General features: G+C 36.2%; 1 protein-coding gene across 1 annotated transcript; it reads right to left on the bottom strand.

The window, feature by feature from the left end:
- Window positions 1-1,083: 1,083 nt before the first annotated feature.
- Window positions 1,084-20,249, bottom strand: Pep (Protein on ecdysone puffs). The gene is made up of 14 exons (XM_019059630.2): window positions 20,021-20,249; window positions 18,925-19,272; window positions 17,011-17,130; window positions 13,174-13,358; window positions 11,810-11,852; window positions 9,997-10,074; window positions 9,563-9,664; window positions 8,839-8,988; window positions 6,340-6,441; window positions 5,524-5,620; window positions 4,254-4,448; window positions 3,396-3,532; window positions 2,143-2,298; window positions 1,084-1,560 (listed from the first exon to the last, which is right to left on the bottom strand). The coding sequence occupies exons 2-14, from the start codon at window positions 19,270-19,272 to the stop codon at window positions 1,321-1,323; spliced, it is 1,953 nt and encodes a 650-aa protein (XP_018915175.1). The 5' UTR covers window positions 20,021-20,249; the 3' UTR covers window positions 1,084-1,320.
- Between the last annotated feature and the right edge of the window lie 1,424 nt (window positions 20,250-21,673).

The raw sequence follows: 21,673 nt of genomic DNA on the forward strand, positions 1-21,673 counted from the left end.
GTGCCAGAAAAACGCCAGAGTCAATTTTTACATGTCAACTTTGAAGTGATATAACTTTAGCAACTTATAAGTTAGAGACCTGCACTTGGTCTGGTTTTCAAGCTAAGGATTCAATTTAGAGACCTGTCTAAACCGCATATCAGTAGCTCTTACTGTTTTCTCAAGACAGGGCAGAGAGCAGTACTTTTGAGACACCCTATGTATATTGACAGTGTAAGTTTGCAATTAAGTATCTCGGTTTGCGACATCACAGACCTCCTGTTATACTTCATTTTTTAAATGGATAACTACTTGACGGCAAGTCTTTAAAACTGCCGAGATTTTTCTTCTCTCTGCGAAGAAAATTCTGCAAAAACTTCAAGAAATGATGTCAATTTGTTCTCCTTCAAAAACATGATATAGAGGCAGAGATTTTCAAGCAACGGAAACGAGATACGTGGTTGCTGACTTGCGCCATTGATATGTTGTTTTGTCAAATCAAACAAGTGTCAATTTATTCGCTCCAAAAATCAGGGAATTTTTTTCAATTTAGCAGGTAAACATCAGGAAAATTCAAAATAAAATTTTTGTAGAGACCTTGGTGTCTTTTGGCTTTTGGGGAGTTATGCAAAAAACCCTGACTTGGTGGAGTTTTCTGGTTGCTTTACCAGGCGTTAGCACTAAAATTACACAAAAATTAATAAGATAACAATTGAAACTGCATAACAACATCCAGCATTTACAGGCCTGTGTAAGAATTCCAGCCCTCTTGCCTCGGTCTTTTGCCAAAGGTATAGTGGGTACAGCTTTTTTTTTTAAAGTTAGACTTGCACTTGTCAATCGCTGAAGTGAGTCAGATACAAATCTTGAGTCCGTTAGGACAATATTTTGCAATTTGAAACAACTTTTTCCGATTCACTTCAAAAACGACGTTGATTTGATTAGTTTCCTCGGGCAGATAGGTGCTTTTATGGATGAGCCAGAAATATTTAGTAGTTTTTTTATTGCAAAATGTAGTCTATTCATAGCTCTAAAGTTGAAATCAGAAAAGTTCCTAGCTTCACTCATATTTTAAGAGGGACACAGAAAAACAAACAAATAAAATGCAAAGGCATACCATAGAATTTATTTATAATTTAAGATGAGCTTACATACCTACATACAGTTTTGTTATCAATAGTAATCCACCTATTGATGTGAAAAATTGAACTTCAAGCTTTGTTTTTGTTCATTCGTAACAAACTTTCGTGAGGTTAAAAGAGAAAGGAATAAAATTTAAAAATTACACAATTTTTGGTCCATTAATGTAAAAATAATGGAGGACGTAGATGCTGGATGACTTTAGTTGCGTCCTCTGCGGGCAACTCCGCCTCTCCTTCCACGTTGTGCGGTCGCTCTTGGAGGTGTTTTCCCTTTGTTCGACTTCGTTTCTGAATCGACACCTTTTGAAGATTCGGTGGCGTCATCAGTTGGCTCTAGTGGATCATATTTCTTCCCCTCATTTTCAGCCTCCATTTCCACTTCTTCATTGGCTTCAGTGTCATTCTCATGGTTCTCATTCTCCCCACCACCATTCTGCATCTAAAAATTATCGAAAGAGATCTGTAGCATTTCGCATTTTTATATATTTTAAGATTTCTATTGTCCTCACTATACACAGTACAGGCTAATAATTGTATCTTATCCCTCTACTGCATGGCGTTAATTATTTGTAACGACGCATTTTTCAGTATATTAAAAATTGAATTTTTCTTTGGTGGCATGATTTTGCAAATTATTATTAGTATTTTGTTCTTTTTGAGAAAATTATTAACAAAAATTTGAAATTTTGGGAAAAAAAAATTTGACTCCACTTTTCTAAGAAAGCTACAACATAGATTTATGTTCCCCAGAATTCAAAATTAACTCATGCCATAGAGGGTTGCTAATAGAGAAAGCCTGTCATTCGTGCAGATGAAAAGAGGTACATATGGCTTTAAAAGCAATGCATCATAAATGAAAAAGAAAAAAAAATTGAAGAATGAAAAAAATTGAAATTGTACAAGACTCAAATCTAAACATTTCACGACAGTAGAGTGATACAATGAACTTCTTTTGATTATTCAAAGCTCACAGATTTTTCTGCTTTTCCCTGGTGCTGCACCTACTGTTTGAATCTCTTACCTCGACATCATCAACTTCCTTCTTCACGTCATCAGCACCCTCTTCATCTTCTCCAGCTGCTTCTTCATCTTCTTCCTCAGCTCTCTCAGTGACATTATTTTCTTCACCGCCTTCTGTCTTCAAATTTGACGCTTTCTTATCTGCTGATACAGCGTGCTGTAAAATAGTCAAGGACCAATTCTGATAAATACTCACAAGCTTCTATTCAAACGTTTAAAAGGAACTGAAGTTTTGGTAGTTTGAGAAATTTTGTTTTTCTTTTTCAGTTTCGGTCCATAAGATTGAGGGATGAAAAAAAGGTAGATAAAAAAAAAAAATTGAATCTCTACGAATTGGTTTTACTGATTTTAGATGAGAAGAATAATACTTGCATTAAAGGAATCAGAAGGAGAAACAGTATGTGATTATCAATAACACAAAAATTGAGAGGGAATACATGAATCTTAATGTAATGACCGTTGATTTAACGACTTTTTCCATGCAACGATAATTTTCATTAGTCCTGTTAAAACCCCTATTCTAACAATACATTTTTCTTTAGTGGTGGCATCATTGAAGCAAGCTTAGATTTGATTTCATGATAATTCTGTCAGCTACAGGAAAACAGGTTACTTAACACAGAAAACTTAGGAAAAATTCCGATTCTATTTCTTTACAATGACGTTAAGAATCGAACGTGGTGCTGTGGGATGTCATAGGCAAGATTCTCAGCCATGTGCATATAGCACACAGGGGGCTCGGGGCTATGTGCTTAAACTGCCGTACCACACCAGGCACTAATCCTAAACAATGCAAAGATTCTTGATAGATCTGTTTTAATTTCTTAGCACCCCTTCTTGCTGTGCTCATTGACTGAGATTAAATCCAGTTGATTGGTGTAATGCTGTCCCAGGATGAATTAAAGAATGGGTAATACTTGAGCTTCAAAAATAGGGTAATGCATGCGTGTGCTTTATAAATTGTCCAAGGAATAAGTAATGGGATTCATTTCGGAACCTCCAGAAGGATAAGAAAGATTCTTTGAGGTTTAGGAAGCATTCCGTTATGTTTTCAAAAATTATATATGATTCACAAGTGATGTGAACAGGAGCTTGGGAGGCACAGTTGTAGTTCCTTATCTCTGATGACTACTGGCTTGTCAAGGATTTTTACCGGCCTACTGATAGCCATTAAGTATATTAAAATTTTACTGAGCTGATTCTAACAAAATTTTAAATTGACTAAAATGAGTGATGCTTTGATTGATAAATCACCTGCAGTTTGGCGAACATCCGATAATTTTCATAATGTAACACTGTGCGACAATGAGTCTCTGCATCTTCATCAGTTTTCATGAAACGGTAACATGCTCTGCAAAACTTGCCGCTGACATTTACTAACAGTTCTGAACCTAAAATAAAAAAAAATTAAAGGACAAGATAATTTTATTTCAAAGATAGAAAAAACAACTTAATTGGCCCGAAACATTAACAGAGAAACAACTTAAAACGGGACTAAGGCCGCAAATAATAAAAAGAAACACATAAAATAAAATAAGAAACCCGGGACGTTTCATAGGGATCACACCCGCATTTTCAACCGGCAAAACAAGAAAAATTGAAAGAAAAGACACTATGAGCCTCACCGTTGTTAATGTGAGACTCAATTGATTTTCTTTTAATTTTTCTTGTTTTGCCGGTTGAAAATGCGGGTGTGATCCCTACAAAACGTACCGGGTTTCTTATTTTATTTTATGTGTTTCTTTTTATTATTTGCGGCCTTAGTCCTGTTTTAAGTTGTTTCTCTGTTAATTTCAAAGTTGATAATGTCTTAAGCAACTGCTGAATAGATTTGTATAGATCAACGGAGAGCAAATCAGTTAGTTTAACAGTTTTGAGATACTTGAGATAGAAAAAGTAAAGAAAGAAAGAAAAAAAAAACCATGTAAGTTTAGGAAAAGAAAACTGTTCATTCTTGTACCATGCTTCTTTTGAAATGGTTTAAGTGGAAAGGACTATGTTTCAATGCACTAGATTTCAGTTGAACATCCTGGAGTATTCTTAACTGTTTAAGATTTGTTAAAGGCAAAAAACTAAGAAAAAGGTAGGAACTAAAAATAAGTGACTACATACCAACGACAGCAGCAGGATTGTAGATGGGTATTTTTCCTGCTTCATCCTTCTCTTTGGCATGGTCTCCTTCTTCATCTTCTTTCATTTCAACATCCTGGTCTTTCATTTTTGACACTTCGATGTCTTCTTCTGCTTCGATTTTAGTAGACACTTTGATTTCTCCAGTGAGACACGCTTCATCACCACCCCATGTGACTGTGAATTTGATAAAAGGAAACATGAAAGACCAAGAATTCGAAAGCCTGAATATTTTTCGTAGTTTGAATGAATTACTGCCTTTTGATGTGTAAGTCAGAGGCAGGGTTTACCCAAGTTTTAGATTTTCAGATGCCCTAACCTAAAAGTTCTGCGTATCCCTGACTTTTAAACAGGACTTTCACTTCGTTTTTTTCTGTTGATTTCGAGCTGACTTTTGCTCAGCTTTGGACAAAATTCACTTTTAAAGACCTACCATAAATGGAAAATTGTACTTAGATGTTATTCAAAAGGTCCCAATAGTAGGTAAGAGCCGACAGATAACATGCGGAATTTGATGACTTTCCAGACTGCCAAAAACCTTGAGGAGGTCACTTTCCATCCACTGGATATCACTAGGCAGGAGAAGTTCTGACACAAATTGAATTTAAAACCTAATTTATGGTCCATTAAATGGTTTCTGTTGGTAATCATTTCAATCAGAGCTTCTTCTTAGATAGATTCCTTCAGCTAAATGATGCCCGACTGTCCATCGACATGGGTAGAGAAGATGCATTTAGGAGCGCGTGTGGCTGTTCAATACACTAGATTCCTCAACAAGAGGATTGGTCACGGCTTTCTCTACCTTTCTCCACCTTCCCTTTTTTTAAACAATTTAAAGTTACATCTGTTTTGTCTGCAACCTAGCTTCTCGAAAATTGAGACAAAATAATACACTACGGCAAACCAATTCAATGTTTTTGATTTAGCTGAATTTAATAATAATAAACTAAAGACATGACAAGATATTTCAGAAAGAGATAATATCTAAGGACAAAATCTAAAATACAGAAAGAAAAAACACTTATTATATTTTAAGAGCGACTGAAACTATTTTCAGTAGGCTTATCGTTCAAATTGCTCATCCATTCATGACCTTTCGGTGCAGCAGTAAGTTTGTCGTATTATGCATTACGCATTAGGCAAGTAGCTTAAATTAACAGAACTTAAAAATACAGGAGGTGGAATTGTTTAAAATGGTAAAATTAATATCAGGAATATTTTTGGTTTTTGACCACAGATTATTGAGACTTACAGCTTCCACCGACATCATCCAAAACGACAAAGTCTTCGAGATCATAATCATCATCTTTCAAATCTGGTCTTCTTTCACGGCGTTTTTCAGCAAGAACCTAGGAATCAATGCAGAAAATGAGTGGGGGATCACTGTACATATTAAATTGACCGCATTCAGACGACTGACTAATTTTATGCTTGAAGTACAGCTTTGCAAAGAATTTTGAGTTGACATCAAATCTTTTCTTTACATTCTGTGTGGAAACCTGTTGCTCTAGCCCCTAAGTATACACAAATTCACTAAGGTCTTAAAATGATTAAAACAGAGACGTTTTGCACCTTGAACCATATTTACCATGGCAACTTTTGAAGACCAAAATACTTCAAGGATCGTTTATTTTCTTTGGATTGAAAATGCAAGATTTTAAAAATGTAAAAACTAAATTGAAACCTCAAGATGAGAACTCCGAAAATGACAAGCGGTTTTGGATAGTTTCATCTGACAGAAGAAAAAATAAATATGTATCATCTGTAATAAATACCAAATTATGTAAAAGTTCAAAAATGGTGGTTAAAAGTTTCTACTTGTTCAACAAGGTCAACTGGTACAATGTAAAAAAAAAAATTAAAAAAAAAAAAAAAAAAAAAAAAAAAATCATATTGTAAAATTTAGAACTTTCAGTGACAGGCAAATAAATAGATTTGCATAACCATTTCAGCAAATTCCATGACTGAGAGTTACTTATTTTAGGTTTTAGTGTCAGTTTATTTAATGAGTTAGTAAAAAGGTAATAAATTAGTACCTAAACTGAAACTAAGAATATTTTAAACCTACCTTTAGATGGTCTGCAGAGATTTTATGCAGGTTAAAGTCTAATCTATTGTGGAACTCCTTCTTGCATGATAAACATTTTGGATGTAAAAATCGTTTCAGCTTCTGCAAGTGAAAAAAGAGGAAGTGATGAATGTGCAGAAAGAAAAGAAAGAGGACTCTTGTTTTGGAGGGGAAAAAATATCTGAGATTAATCTAGAATGACGATGCTGTGAATAAATATACATTTACTTATAGTGCAAATTTGTCTAGAAAAATGAGTATCTATTTTCCTGAAAATTGCTTTGAAAGGATCTAATGACCATTTCTAACAGTGGGCCTGTTGCAAACTTTTGCTAGAGGAAAACTAAGAGTTTTTTCTTGTAGATAATGCCTCAAAAATCTCGATGAGCGCATCGGCAAAGTCTGAAATGCACTCATACCTTCACAATCTGCAAGAGAAATTTGCGGTTTCTTTAGCTTTCCGCTTCAAAAACGATACTACAGCACAGATGAACATTATGTTAGAGAAGTCATTCCATCATCAGCAATATTCATCATGGCCGACGGCAATCCGCCAAAACATGTTTGATGGGACGAGATAACACCTGACCAGGATAAGACCAGATAACAATCGGCGGGTTTACATTCATATTTTCCTCGCGTGCCTTGATTGTCCTTGAGCTCTCCTTGAATTACAGGCGGAACTGTGGAGAGGTCGGCCATGATGAATATTGCCGAGCGACTCTTCTGATAAAATGTTCACCTGTGCTGTAGTATCGTTCTTGAAGCCGGAAGCTCAAAAAACGCAAATTTCTCTTGCAGATTGTGAAGGTATGAGTGCATTTCAGACTTTGCCGATGGATTTTTGAGGCATTATCTAGGAAAAAAACTCTTATTTTTGTTCTAGCAAAAGTTTGCAACAGGCCCATTGTGGCGATTAGTCGAATACTATAATTTCAAAGTCAATGAGGCACAATGCCAGCTGATGCAGATGACAGTGTTAATTTTAGAGAAGTTAATTTTGCATTCCGTCAATTTCAGTATTGGATTTGTGAAAGTTTTTGCTTTTTTATTTCGATGGTGAAACTACCAGACCACGTATTTCGGTTTGCGATATTGCGGATTTTCTGACATACTTCATTTTTTCAATGGAAAACTACGTAACGTCAATTCTTAAAAACTTTCATCATTTTCCTTCTCTGTGGGATAAATACTCGGTGGAATCTTTAATGTGGAAATTTACTTATTCGCATATTGCAAAAACTTTAATAAATGGTATTGATTTTTCTCCTTAAAAAATAACAAAAAAAAAAAAAAAAACCACCGCAAACGAGATATAAGGTCTGGTAGTTTCACTGTCAATTCATTGTTTTCTCATGTTTATTACAATATTGACAAATTAAATTCTTGTCCTCTAGAAAAATATTTATAGAACTTTTTTCTCTACTGGAGAGAGCTGTTGCATGCAAAATGTCTCTTTAGCTTAGCACATTCTGAAAAATCTAGTCTTTTCTAATTAAAGTGCATCATGCAAAGTATCGACCAGTCTGCAATGTCGTGTAAAGGTGTTCTGGTAAATCTAGAAGTACTTTAAACTATTCTCAGAAGTTGACCTGTGGACACATCGCAGACGTTCTAGGACGAATTCAAATTGACGAGCATACACATCTTTGACACAGCCAAATTATATCCCAAAACTAAGCTAAACCCATGGGGTGGAAAATAATTAGAAAGGAATGGAGTAAGAATAAGGAGATATTGTAAAAGTTTGCAAAAGGTTCCAAATTGAGTACCTAAAACACTGTTTTCAGAATGAATGCCAGAATTTTGGGACATGAATTGAGCGCAGGTCATTAACAAAAGACTTGAAGTCTTGGATTCATCCCAACAGTGGATACACAATTTTTGTCTTCGGCAAAGGAAATTACCCAATTTAACTTTCAAATTTATATATATAGGGTGAATTCAACAAAAGACAGAAAGTTGAACAACCAGCGTTTGATGGCAAAAATGCTAAACCCTTTTGAAACGATGCATAATTCCTGTCATACTTCATTTCTCCTTCGAAAAACTAGTCAATATAATTTTTTGAAAGCTTCCTCACTTTTGAGAGACTCAAATTCACCAAAAAAAAAGAAGGGGGAAAAAAATCCAAAAAACGATTTATAGCAAATATAATTCAAGGCTTATCCTTCTCATCTGTTAGCAGAATATTCTGTAGGAGCTATAAAGTTGGCTTGCTTCTCATTTAAAAAATAACATAGGAACCAAAATTTTGAAACACCGCAATGACGTCACAAAGTTTCGCACTCTAGCTATCGATGTAAATGGTTAAACCTCCTGATTTATCTATTTTTCTTCCAAAGCCATAGAGTGAAAGGCTCAGAATCGGTGGGAGAAGTTACGAATAATCCGAAAAACGATTCAGCAAATATAATTTAGGTGCATCCACTATGAATCTAGAGACATTAGCCAAAAAATCAAAATCAAATATTCTGAGAAAGATGAATGAAATTTTACCAAATGGAGGTAGTTCCGTCTATGAGCAGCAAGGCTACCTCTGATATCAACATCACACATTGCACAGAATTCACATTTCTGATTATTAGAGTTACGGTTCTTCTTTTTTGCTGAGCGCTGGAACTTCATTCTTCTCTGTTCTTCATTTACCTAAAGTATGAAGAAACCAAACAAAAATTAATAATAATAGGGAGTTATTGACTTTAAAACTTTTCAAGCCGTAGGTTAATATCCCCTCGCTTCCACCGTTCTCTATCAGGAATGGCCTAAAGTTGTAATTTATATTGTTCTTGACAGAATGCCTATGCTATATGACTTGATGTATCAATTAGAAAAAGAGCTAGAGTGTAATCTCTGGAGAATGATTGCAACACAAGATATCTTGTGCGTAGGTTGTAAAAATTGGATTTAACTGGTTATTCTTATTGATTAAATTGAGGTCACTGAGAGGGAAAAAAAAACTACAGCTGTTGTAGCATTTTAATGTCATTCAATTATCGTTTACATTCAAAAGGAAGCTTAATAGTGGTGGCTGATTAGTCAAGTGTTGATGCTGATGGCCTCCGAAGGAAAGCGGCTGCTCTCCTTTGGATGGATCGATGCCAATACTTGGCTAAACAGCCACCACTTTGGAGCTTTACTTCCAGGGCTTTGGGCACTGGGTGAAAACTTAGGCGATTCGTTGAAAGGCTACAAAAATGTTTGAAAGGTAAAAATAGCTCACCCTGACTTGGTGTCTTAGTAAGTCAACGACCAGTTTGTTACTCTCGTCTAATTTAGAAAGCATCCACTCATGAGGACGACCCTTCACATGATTTTCAAAAGACTGCAACAAAAAATGAAAAACAGGACATGGAACGATTTGAATAAAAAACTGAAGTAAGGAGATTTGCCAAGCTGAGGAAAAACGTTGCATCAGCCTTCAGACGTCAAATTTTTGGATAAATTCGTTAGTATTTTTCTTTCAATTTTCATGGGAATTTTAGGAAAAATATTCATAACTTTCTTCAAAAATATGTATTTTCTATAATATTTAAATGAGGAGGAAAAAAATTAAACTGTTTGTAAGATTATAAAAGAGAATTGTTGTAAGAATTCTTTTTCTTGGACATAGTGTTTACGTTATTACATTGATGAAGAGAAAAATTTCACACTTACAGAATCATCCCACATATGCTTATGACAGACATAACAATAGAGAAGAGCTCGGGGGATTCCATGAAATGCACTGGCAACCTGTTAGAAAAGAAAATATATTAACATTGGAAATTACGTTTCTAACTCTGCTGTATGTTCTACGGCAAAAATTCCAAAACAACAAGTACTAATTTTCGAATGAAATGTACTGCAATCAATGAAGCATTTCGAGAAAAACAATCAGGTAGATAAATATCTGTTTTTGGGAGACTAATGACAGTATTTGTACTGTCTGTGTGCTCACACAGAGAGTGAATGTGAGAGTTGATATAGCTGACCAAAAAAAGTTTAGGATGGTATGGGAGCACGGAACAATTTCGGATGAATTTAATTAAATAGCTCAGACTATGATTTCCTTTTCATTCAGAAAGTTTGAGGTCCTTAATTATGGGCGCGGCAATGTAAAGAGGCAAGTTTAAGGAATTCAAAGTTGAGTTAATTTTGTTTAAATAAGCAGTTCACATTAAAAAATTCATACATTTCAACTGAAAATTTGTTTATACAGTATAAAGAGAGGGAAATCCCTTAGTAATATCAACTTTTTAATAAGACCATTAGGACAGTTTTCAAAAGTTGAAATCGATGCTAAGGTGCGAAACTACGCATCTCCATTGCGGTGTTTCAAAATTTCCGCTACTGTTTTACTTTTTCAAAGAGAAACAAGCCAACTTTAAAGCTTGAAATTTACAGAGCATTCGGCTCACAGAGAAGAAAAATCAAGGAAGTTTTCAAGAAATTACGTCAACTAGTATTCCAAAAAAAAAAAATTAAGTATGTCAGGAATCCTGTAACATCCCAAATGGAGATACGGGGTTCCACACTTGGGCCATCGAAATGGAGCTTATAGAGAATTAATTCTTCATTTACTTGTGGAGAGGAAGTGAAAAATGAGAATGCCTGCTTTTTGGGCTTTTTATTTCATCAAATTTTACCGGAGAAAACGACATCCAAAGTCGTCAAATATCTAACCCCATCTCAAACAGAAAAATACATTTGTGAATTTAAAAGAAGAATCGGCTGCTGTCTATCATTTCCTCTGAACTCTTTCATTTACTCTAAGGTTGCAATGGGAACAAAATGGTATGTTTCATAAGCATGCTTGTATCATTACTGGCGTTTGGAATGAATATTTGTGTGGTATTTTTTAAAAGAAATCGTTTGTTTATCATTTTAAAAGTACAGCGGTCATGTTACATTTGTTTGAAGGTGGATAAAACCCTGGGTCATCTTTTTATGAGATGTCATACACATCAGGTTAATGAAAAACGTTCTTCCCAGTACCCAGACATTTGGCTCCGCTTTTCTGGTCAAAAAAGGTTTCTTTGAGCTTTCTCAAGCTCTGGAACGTATTTTTCATGAGAAGTTGCAGTAAAAACAGGAACTCGCAAGCCAATTTCTACACATGCAAAAGCCTTGTTGTCTCTTACATCATTGTGATGCAAATGAGTGAGAGAAGTGCCCATTTTCCATTTGATCAAGTAATTAAGATGATCCAATGTTGCAAGTCAGGAGCAGACTGGTTCCAAATTTTCTGGGGGCAACCAAATCGGAGAAAAGGTCAGGGCCCCAAGTTTTACCGCAAGGAGCCCTGTGGGGCTCTTTTGCCCTAGACCCCCCGGGCATTCCGCATCTGGTTGCAGCGGAAATAATTGCTTAAAGATTTTAAAATATTATGATGCTTTTCTGATCAAGAATGAAAAAAGAAGAAGAGTAAGATTTAAGTAGAAATGGATTGAAAAATATGTATCGATTTGATATTAATTACAATTTTTACCTTTGGCTCATCTTCCTTGGGCTCCTCTTTCACCTGAGGTTTCCTGCAAATTTACAAAAAATATTAGTGGCTGGAGATTTATCTTGAATGAATTGACCACTGTTTTAAGCATGCTTGATTGATACTATGAATTCTCAAAATCATCAACCCAACTTACTTATAACGATTGGTAATCAACTCATTCGGAAAAGATTATTTTCGAGGAAGACATATATCAACAGGAATAGTTATTGACTTCTGTGAGAGTTTGAGAGATGAGAGCAGGAAGCTCAATAAACTCAAAAGCAAGAACAATAAGGAAATAAGATTCTTACGAATCCAAAATTCCAGGCTATCACCAATTTAAGCCACTTCAAAAATGAGTTCGATCTTAAGTAGTGAAATAAGTTATGGAATTGGGTGCCTTAGGATGGAATTCAGGGAGAAGAGCTGAGGTTAAATGAGAAACCATACAACTCAGCTTCCGAGAAATAGTAGCCAGTTCCTGAAGAGAGGCTGTTGTTCCATTGATAGGAAGACATCGTCATGAACTGAACTCTATACTTGAATTAAATTGTGGAAATATATGTGGAATATGATAATTGGATGTTTTGATAAGGAGGTTGAATATTTTGAGCGTTGTTTTTCCTCTTTGGCCAAGCAACGTGAAGAATGATGGAAAGAGGGAGATAAGCTCGGAGACATACATATAGTACGTACACTGTGGGATTGTATCTATGAGTTCAGCATTCCAAAGTATCAATAGGAAATTTGATTCACGATTGGGATAAAAAGAAACCATTTTTTCCCAGCAACTTCTCATAAAGTTGCAAAAGGAGAGCAGGCGCAAAAAATGACGTAGTGGTATCGAGAACTAACAACAAAAATCTGATGGGTCTACAGTTTAGTACTTTGCACAGAGGATCTTCAGGAAAAACCAAATCGTTGACAGTTTTCAACCATCAAAATGAAAATGATACATGTTTCAGGACTACGGTTGGAACATTTTGATGGGTACATAGAGAAAAGACAGTCTGAAATTTGAGGATGATGGCAAGAGAGTTGCTAAATGCCATAAAAAAGCTAATATGAAAAAAAATGATTCTTCAGATTTTACTCAAACAGGGCAGAGAGTTATTCGATATTGTGGATAGAGAACTGAATTCAGTGTGGAGTTGTAGAAAAACTTATATTTTAAAGAAAATAGTTGCACATTTTCCAAAAATTGTTTTGGATTTTTCACGGGATTTGATGAGTTTAAAAAGTAAGAATCAACTCTTCCGATCTAGGAGAAAGTACAGGTTTTCCATGGAAACATATGAGAGTATCTTAAACACAGAAAATCCATAAAATTCCCATCGGCAGAAACAAAAGAAGCAGCTTACCTTTCTTCAGGTTCTTTTTTCACATCCTCTTTTTTCTTTTTATCCTGCGAGTCCTTAGAATCATGGTCAGTTTTTTTCAAAGGCTTTGCAGGGGAAGAACTGGGCCTATTACGGTTACGGTTCTGATTCTGCTGTCCTGCGTTGCGAGGCTTGTTATTTGACTGATTTCGTCGACCCATAGAAGACTAAGTCAAAAAAGTGTTAAATTCTATGAAGTCATAGGAGAAGTTGAAGATACATTGCCAGCTGGGGCGAAAGCTGTGCAATTTTACTTAAACTGTGCAAGGATTATAGACAACAGCCACCAATATCTGGCAACTCTAGTTGAAAATGGCTTTGAAGTAAGTAAAAACTTAGGTTGGTGACGAATGTAAAATCAAGAAAACCAATGAACTGGAAACTAGAGCTACCAGAGTAGTATCAAGACAAGGAACATTTCCCGATACAATTGAATGATGATGTGGATGTGAAAAAAAGGTTAAAAGAACAACACACCTAAGAAGTGGAAAATATAAGAGTTAAAAAATAGACCAGTATAAAGGGGCAAATTGAAAGGTTTTCGAGTCTTTCAAAGGAGAAACTAGAAGGCAGAATCATTTCCTGCCAGAATCTGACAATTTATCAGATTCTGTACTCAACAATTTTAAGAGAATTACCTATAAACAGAGCGAAATAGAAGCTGTGGAATCAACAAAAGAAGTAAGAAATTACAATTGCTGAAACGATTACTCAGCAGAGATATTTTAAATTGTTTGATTAGGAAAGTTTATGACATGATTTACAAATTCTTGAATCGTGATAAACACCGATACATGGAGAATTGAATGAGAGAAATTCTGTTTTTCTCTACTTTCAGAGAGAGAAAGATTGAATGATTGGATTGGGGCAAAAAGTCCTCTGAATGATCCCATTTAGAACACCACTGAGTAATCATCTATTAGATTTAATGATTTTCACACAAAACATTAGACCCTAGACAAAAAACCTTAAAAAATTATCTGGACTTTCTTTCTATTCTTTTGAGGCTGATAACGTTACGAAGTATACGATAAATTGTGATTCTTGATTAAAATACATCGAGACTCTTTGATGATTCCATTTTCCAGATTTGAATTGTGATTGATCATATCATATGCATTTTGACACAGGTTGTTTGAGACACCCTGTAGAGTTAAGACTGCGGCAGAGGATCTACCGCCTTAATTCTTGCATTTACTTTAAATGCTAATATGATAGCACACGATCATCTGTCGCCGTCTAAAAGTGCATAAAATTATTTGGCATGGACTCTGTTTGCAGAGCACAGGCTAAATCTCAACTGAAAATGAGGTGATGATTAACATTTTTGACAGCCAAGTAATAAAAAATTACAGGCACAGAATGCCTGGAATAAGATTATTTTTGTAAAGACAAGAATGCTTAGTTTTTGCTAAAAGGAATAAAACAACTTGTTTTTGAGTTTTTGTGCTTTTCACATGCTGTACTTTGTTGTGCTGAAAGGCATGGAAATTTGGTGGCATAACCATCACATATGTAACTAGTAGCTCTCCTGGCTATTACGCAGCCTAACACTTAATGGATACTTCATGCCTAGCTATGAAGAACCTGAAATGTAATTCAAAGATTTGGAGGGCAGCAGGCTAATCTAAAGATTATAAAGTGTCTGGCAATAGTAAAAAAAAAAATCATAGAAATCAACTCAGTAGATCTGTGGCAACAACTTTGATAGAAAATGAAATCTAAGGACCCACAAGTTCAGAGGGTTCATAGTGATGATTGAAACGATATGAAAGGCATCAAATACGTTCAACCTACGTGAAAGCATCTCGAAATTTTCAGGAATTGGAGATTAAGAAAAACAAAAAAACCTTAAAATCTCACGTCACAAGTTCCCCTTTCAGTATATTCTCCTTAAACCCTCATTACTAAGCAGATGTAGAAACTAGAAGGGTCTTACTTCACACTTCATGAGTCAGTTAAAATAAGCAAGCTTGTAAACAGTAATATAATGCTTGTTAAACTGATTTAATCAACAAAACTTCAGTGTCACTTGGATTGCATTTTACAAAAAGAAACCAAAAGCATTCCAATGTTGCTAGGATTGTGCAACTTACATTCTTTGCAATTAAATACTGAAATTATGCAAAAAAATTAAATTTACAAAGGTAATTTTCGTCTTGAATTCATAGTTTATGGGGAGTAACAATAAAACTTGTTTAGATGATCAGATTATATTTGCTAGGTAAAAAAAAGTCGCACAATCTTAGTGACATTAAAATGCTCTTGGTTCCTTTTCGCAAAATGCAATCCACTTACTTTCATCATGCCCACAATTGTTTCAGGGGTTCCTGCCCTCGTTTTAAAGGGCAGACGACTTGTTGGGAAAGTCTTCTGCAAGGATCTGTAGAGAAGGACAGAGACCCTCATAAATGAAAATTGCAGAATTTATGAAAATAAGCAGTAATAGGAGCTTTTTAGATGAACAGCTCATCAATCGGACAAACGCCTTCTGCAACTATCCAGCAAGTAACCAGATGATTCTTATCATAGAAACATTCTTTCAGTTCCTCTATAACGACCTATGAATTTCTTGATGGTGCAATTGAAGCACTTTAATGCAATAGCTCAATCTCAGATGTAGCTGAATTGATCAGTAATTCTCACAGAGTATTTTTTTCTTCAATCAGACTTGAGAGATTCCATTCAATCTGATTATGAGAAACACTACCACTGGAATTTCTCCGATAAAAACAACTGTACTTGCAGCATATGCTGGAAATGCTAAAGCTCAACTTCACCACTTCATTAAATTGAAGGATTCCAGAAAATAATTCTTGAACAAATAAACAATCTAATATTAGGGTGTCTACCGACCCGACAGGAAAAAATTTTCTGAATTTTCCAAGTTTTCCCTGACAAAAGTAATCAAAATTCCCAGACTTTTCACATCAACTAATTGCATGCGTGGAACAAAAAATTAACAATTTTGGTATCAATTTCACTGCAAACAACAGAAATACAAGAACCTTTCCTCTATAGATTAATCATTAAAATAACTAAAATTTCAGTTCTTCATCAATAGTATATGTGCCACTGATTCACTATTCAGAGAGTAAATCTGAGTGTTAAACTCTGAACCAGATCAACTCAATGAAATGGTTGTGGACAGCACTAATGGTTTTTTTTTCTTCTAAATTTCCAAAGTCAAAATTAAAGTCTATATCATTTAATTTCCTGGCCTGATAAAATTCCCTGACTGTCTGCATCTGTCAGACATGTAGTCATCCTGAATAATGTATGCATTTTGGATTCCGAGCTCATTTGTTTTGTTCACTGTATGTGGTTAGACATTGACGATGAGAACATCAGGTACGACCGATCTTTATTTCACCATTATCCTTTCCAGCCAATATTTTTCAGTTGTAATGTTCAAAATGAGACAATGGGCCTCTGGAGGAGGTATAAATTAAAGCACCATGCAAAATGTTTTCTCGTCAAATTTTCAAAAAGAAAACGATTCTTATGACAGGAAATCTGGAAATCAACTCCTAAACAAGATATAAGTGTTGACGATTAACATTGATTGAATGGCAACAACACAAATGACGATATTTATATTATCTAATTTCCATTCGATCAGTGTTAGAAATACTTCTCAGAATTTCGTTTAGGAGTTAGTTTCTGAACTACTCGTTGTATCACTCATTTGCTTGAAAGAAGAAAAAAAATAGGAAACAGCATAGGTTGTTGCTTTAAAAAAAACAACAACTGAAGAACGGCATAGTTGCAAGCTGATAATACATTCAACATAATCAGGATGGTAAAAGACTTCATTACCTTGTTATAGGGTTCATTGCGGCGTGCATTAAAGTTTCTACCTCGATCCATTTCCCGAGGAGTGAAGTTGCTGTTAGCATAATTTGTGCCCAATCCAGACATGTTCAAAAGACTTGATACCTTGATAAAAAGAAATAAAAAAACACAATTTTAGCTTGATGTCAAGAGATGTGCATTCACATCCTGATGCTTCTGATTCAAGAATATTAACTGAGGCAATTCATCATAGATATTCTGAGATGCAGAAGGATGTGTTCTCTTGATTATTGTTTCCATTTGTACTCTCAAATAAGGTATAGAAGGAAGAAAAAATAAAGACAGAGGGATAGTTGGGGGACAGTTACATTAAAGACGCGTTGTTAAAGTCAGAAGTGCAACCGCTGAGTTATCCGCTGGGTGGCTGAGCTCAGCCGAAGTGTTGTTAAACGTTTTCTGAGTTATCCGCTGGGGTAAGCAAAAGCCGCCATCTTCTCAGCAAAATCGCTCAGCGCTCAGCCTGGTTCCCACGGCGCTTACCAGTTTTGCTGAGAAGATGGCGGCCTTTGTTTACCAACAAGTTTGCATCATCGCTGAGCGGATCACTAAGAATGGCGGACTGACGTCATTTCGCTGACTTCAATTTCTAACTTTAACAACGCGTCTTAATGCACACTTTGGAGGAGTGCCATTTGGGAACCATTTCTTCCTTCATATTATGATGATTGTAAGACTACCTTACACAATTACCTTTGAAGACAATGTATTGCCTGTAAATCAACCATTCATTAAAATGATTTGTGTTAAGTACACTTGGAAGATTGCAGCAGAGTGTAGCACTTTTTTAAAAAAATTCCCTGATAATGACTTTTACGACCAAAATGTAAAGAATTCCTTGATCATCAGAAAATTTCAGACATAAATTTCCACATGATTTGTGGAATCAAGAAGTAAAACATTCCAAGACTATCAGTCTTTTCTAGACGGAAAGGAAACTCTGAAAATTACATGATTTTCTCGCACATTATTTATTTGTTAGAGGTGATAAGTTTTAGAGAACACATGCTTCAAATTACACATTCTTGAATCTACTTCTGTCAAAAAAGATAAAGTCTGAAAGTGAAAAACATATGAAAAAACTATGTTCGAATAGAGAACATCCACTGTGAACATTTGAAACAGTTAAAAATTTATTGAGGCAACTGTGCTCAATAACGACGGATACAGGCAATAACCATTCATATTTTATGATCAATCATAAGATTGAAGAGGAATTGAGTCTATGATCAGCCTGTAAGATTTCTCATGCATCATTCATTTATAAAGATTACTAATAAAGCACTGTGGGCTCAGGTTTTTGATGGCTGCCTTTCCTCAGAGAAGGGCAAGCATACGAGATAAAATGTTTTCCAATTGATTTTTTCTTCAAAAATTAAAATTGCAGGGAAATCTGCGTTTTTGTTGTTGAATCGCAGTGAAATTCAAGTTTTTTTCCCCTATAAAAATCATGGCCATTTTTTAATTATGCCCAGACAAATAATCATAGTTTTAAGCATTTTGGGAAAGAAGCCGTTTCGAGAAAGGGGTAGGCTAAGATCTCTCTGCATCCCTGGGGTGGTATCAAATGGTAGAGTGATAAATCTATCTGATTGCAAGTTATGACCTTGAAGTTCCACAAAGTGGCTCAGGGACTGTGATTTAGTTTTAACTGTTGCAAGATTCCTGACTCAAGTTGAAAAATCAGCAGGATTGCAATTTGGGGATGTGTCTTGGGCTAACGCTAATAATGCGCCTGTCTCCTGATAATGTTTGATAGGAGGCATCGATCACCAACAAGTTTTACAAAAATTATTCTCTTTGTTAACTTTATTAAAATTTAAAATGGTTTCTATCAAAGATTGCGAAGACTTGAAATTTCATGACTGAGTGATTACTTACATTGCTTTGAGATTGGTTGGCAGGAGTCAGCAATTTGGATAGTAAATTACTGGCCATTAAAAGCTGTGCTTCTGGTGAATTGATCGTGTTAGTCAGCTGCGATAATAAGTTGCCTGATCCCGGGGTAGGGAGTAAACTTGGCCGACTTTCAGGGGTTGAGTTGCCGGCCCAAGGATTGACAGTTGACGACTGCAAGGAATGACTAATAGAGTTGTGCTCATAATTGCTCCCAAACTCTCGTCCGAATCCCCTGTTAATGCGATTAGCATTATTGCCACCTGAATAACGGTTTCCACCACCTCCTCCTCCACTGTGATGGTCTCGGCGCTGATTACGATTAAAAGACATCTATAAAAGATAGAGATACTTAAATTAGTATTTTTTTGTTCACTTATAGTAAAATGAAACCTTCCCCGAGTAAAGGGCAAAGAATATGTGGTCAAATCTCTATAGTTCTTCCCGTAGCTTCTGGCTGTGGATTCTTACTCCCCGGTCCAAAACAGAAGTGCGTTGTCCAAGTGAACTGTTTCGGACCGTTTGCAGACAGAATTACCCAATTACATACAGTCCAAGTTCTTGGATTTGGTTTGAATTACTTGGTGACTTGTGTGTTAACATATGAATGCCCAACTTTTCAACCAAATGCTCAACAATCTCGGGAGGTTGGTGGCAACCGTTGGGTTGCGTTCACAAGCAAAAGAACCAAACGAGATTGGATAAGCTTAGAACTGGGGAAAGAAAAGAAGAGACAAAAGTCACTTTAACACAACTTGTAAACAGATCCGTAGTTGAGGGAGTTTTCCCCGAAGTACTGAAGGTGGGGTCTGTGACACCTATTTACAAAAAGAAAGGAGATTTCGGAAACTGGATTTAAAGTTGAGTCACTCCATTTTGAGACATTAATGGAACCGGAAAGCTGGGCTGGCTAGAGACTGCATTGAGGAGAGACCGATTAGAAGACTGCTGTGATGAAAAACGTCTTCAAATCAGCAAATGAGTCTCAAGAGGGTGACTTGGGCTACTTTAATTAGTCTAGACATACATTTTAACAAGTACATGATTTGAGGTGAGGTTACAGAGAGAAATGATAGGATACCTTTCACAGAAAACAACACTGACACACACTAGCGGCTGAGCAGATTTGATTAGAACGTGCTAATATTCAGCTAACACGCTAATTTTATGGTAGGAAAATGGAGCACGAAGTCAAAAACTAAACTAATGTAAGCGGCTGAGCGCTGATAACAGGCGTATAACAAACTTGATTACTTGACAGCCTAAATAAATCTAAAGTTTATGAGACAACTTGACTTGCTTGCATTCATAGAGTAAACATGAGAGGAAGTGCGGTGTTGTCATGGTGAGCGGAAAACAGCACATTTCTACGCCATGGCAACGCAGAATCAATTGGGATCGTGACAAAGTTGTGTTATGTACGGCGTGAGGCAGTATCTGCGCCTTGCTGTGCCTTCATTCTCATTGGCTGACAGACCAATGTGCTCGCATTTTTTCCATCACGACCAATCCATTCAGTACTTGCCTCGCCACGCACTGCTACCATCTCGCCATAGGTGTGCCATTGGTGGAACCAGATGAGCAGGAGACTCTATAGGGTGGCAAAATTTCATGAAAAATGACATCTTGAAATTTCACGTGAAATATTTCGTGAAATTTCAGAAATATTTGGAAGATATTGAAAAATACCGGTTCCTTCTTGAATCACAAAATATGATAATTGTGACTTCCTCCCATTATTGTGTGTTTGAGTGCGGGTTGCATACTCTAGCCAGGCCCGCCACAAGGGGGGGGGGGGGGTGATACTGGGTCCTTGGTACCGGGGCCCGGGCCCTGGAGGGGCCCGTGACGCAGGTGACAAACCACTACGAATTCATGTGTAACCCTTGTCTCGTAGGGAAAAGTGAAAAAATTACCCTAAAAATTCCGCAAAAGGTGAATAAAGTTTCAAAAACACGCTAGGGCACTATAAAATTTTTCTTACTTTTTTAGAGATTTTCAAGATTTTGAGTATATGTAGAATGATATTTTTAGTAACTGTGTTTCATTTTCTTCCGTTGTCGGATGCTAAGAGGCTCCTTTCTGGGCATCCTCAACTTCAATGGCTTAACTCCCTTGCCATAGACGTACGAAAGGGGAGTCCAGGGGGGCCCGGCTCCCCATAGAATTGAAAATTATCATCTGCCCCCTCAAAAAAAAATTTATAGATGTTTTGAATGCAACAATTCGAAAGTTTTTGGTGCTGAAAGTAAACAAAAAGGCGTAATTATTCTGCAGAAATTGATGGAAAATCTCCATCATAAGAGCTTCATAATGCGTCTAAATAGATTTAAAATTTCAAAAACTTCCCGGGGGAGGCCCCCCGGAACCCCCCCCCCCCCCCTGTGCTAGGGGCCCGGGCCAGAAAATTGGTACCAGGGCCCGAGATGGGATGTGGCGGGCCTGACTCTAGCCCCTGAAAAATATGAAACATTTCACAGCCTCGTGAAATTTCATGAAATATTTCACTGAAATTTCCAATCTTCCATTTCTTCCTTACGTTTCTTGCCACCCTGCTCCAGCAGATTTATGAATACAGGAACGTCTTGAGAGCAATTTTAAGCCATTATTCTCAATTACAAGTTAAACGGAATAAAAGATTACAGATGATGACAGAAATTTCGCCAAATTTTTTCTCCTATATGCCATACCTCGGCCTTCTATGGTGTAGTGGTTGTAGCGCTGGCCCTACAAT

This window comes from Bemisia tabaci, chromosome 2, assembly GCF_918797505.1.
Source record: "Bemisia tabaci chromosome 2, PGI_BMITA_v3".
NCBI lineage: Eukaryota > Metazoa > Arthropoda > Insecta > Hemiptera > Aleyrodidae > Bemisia > Bemisia tabaci.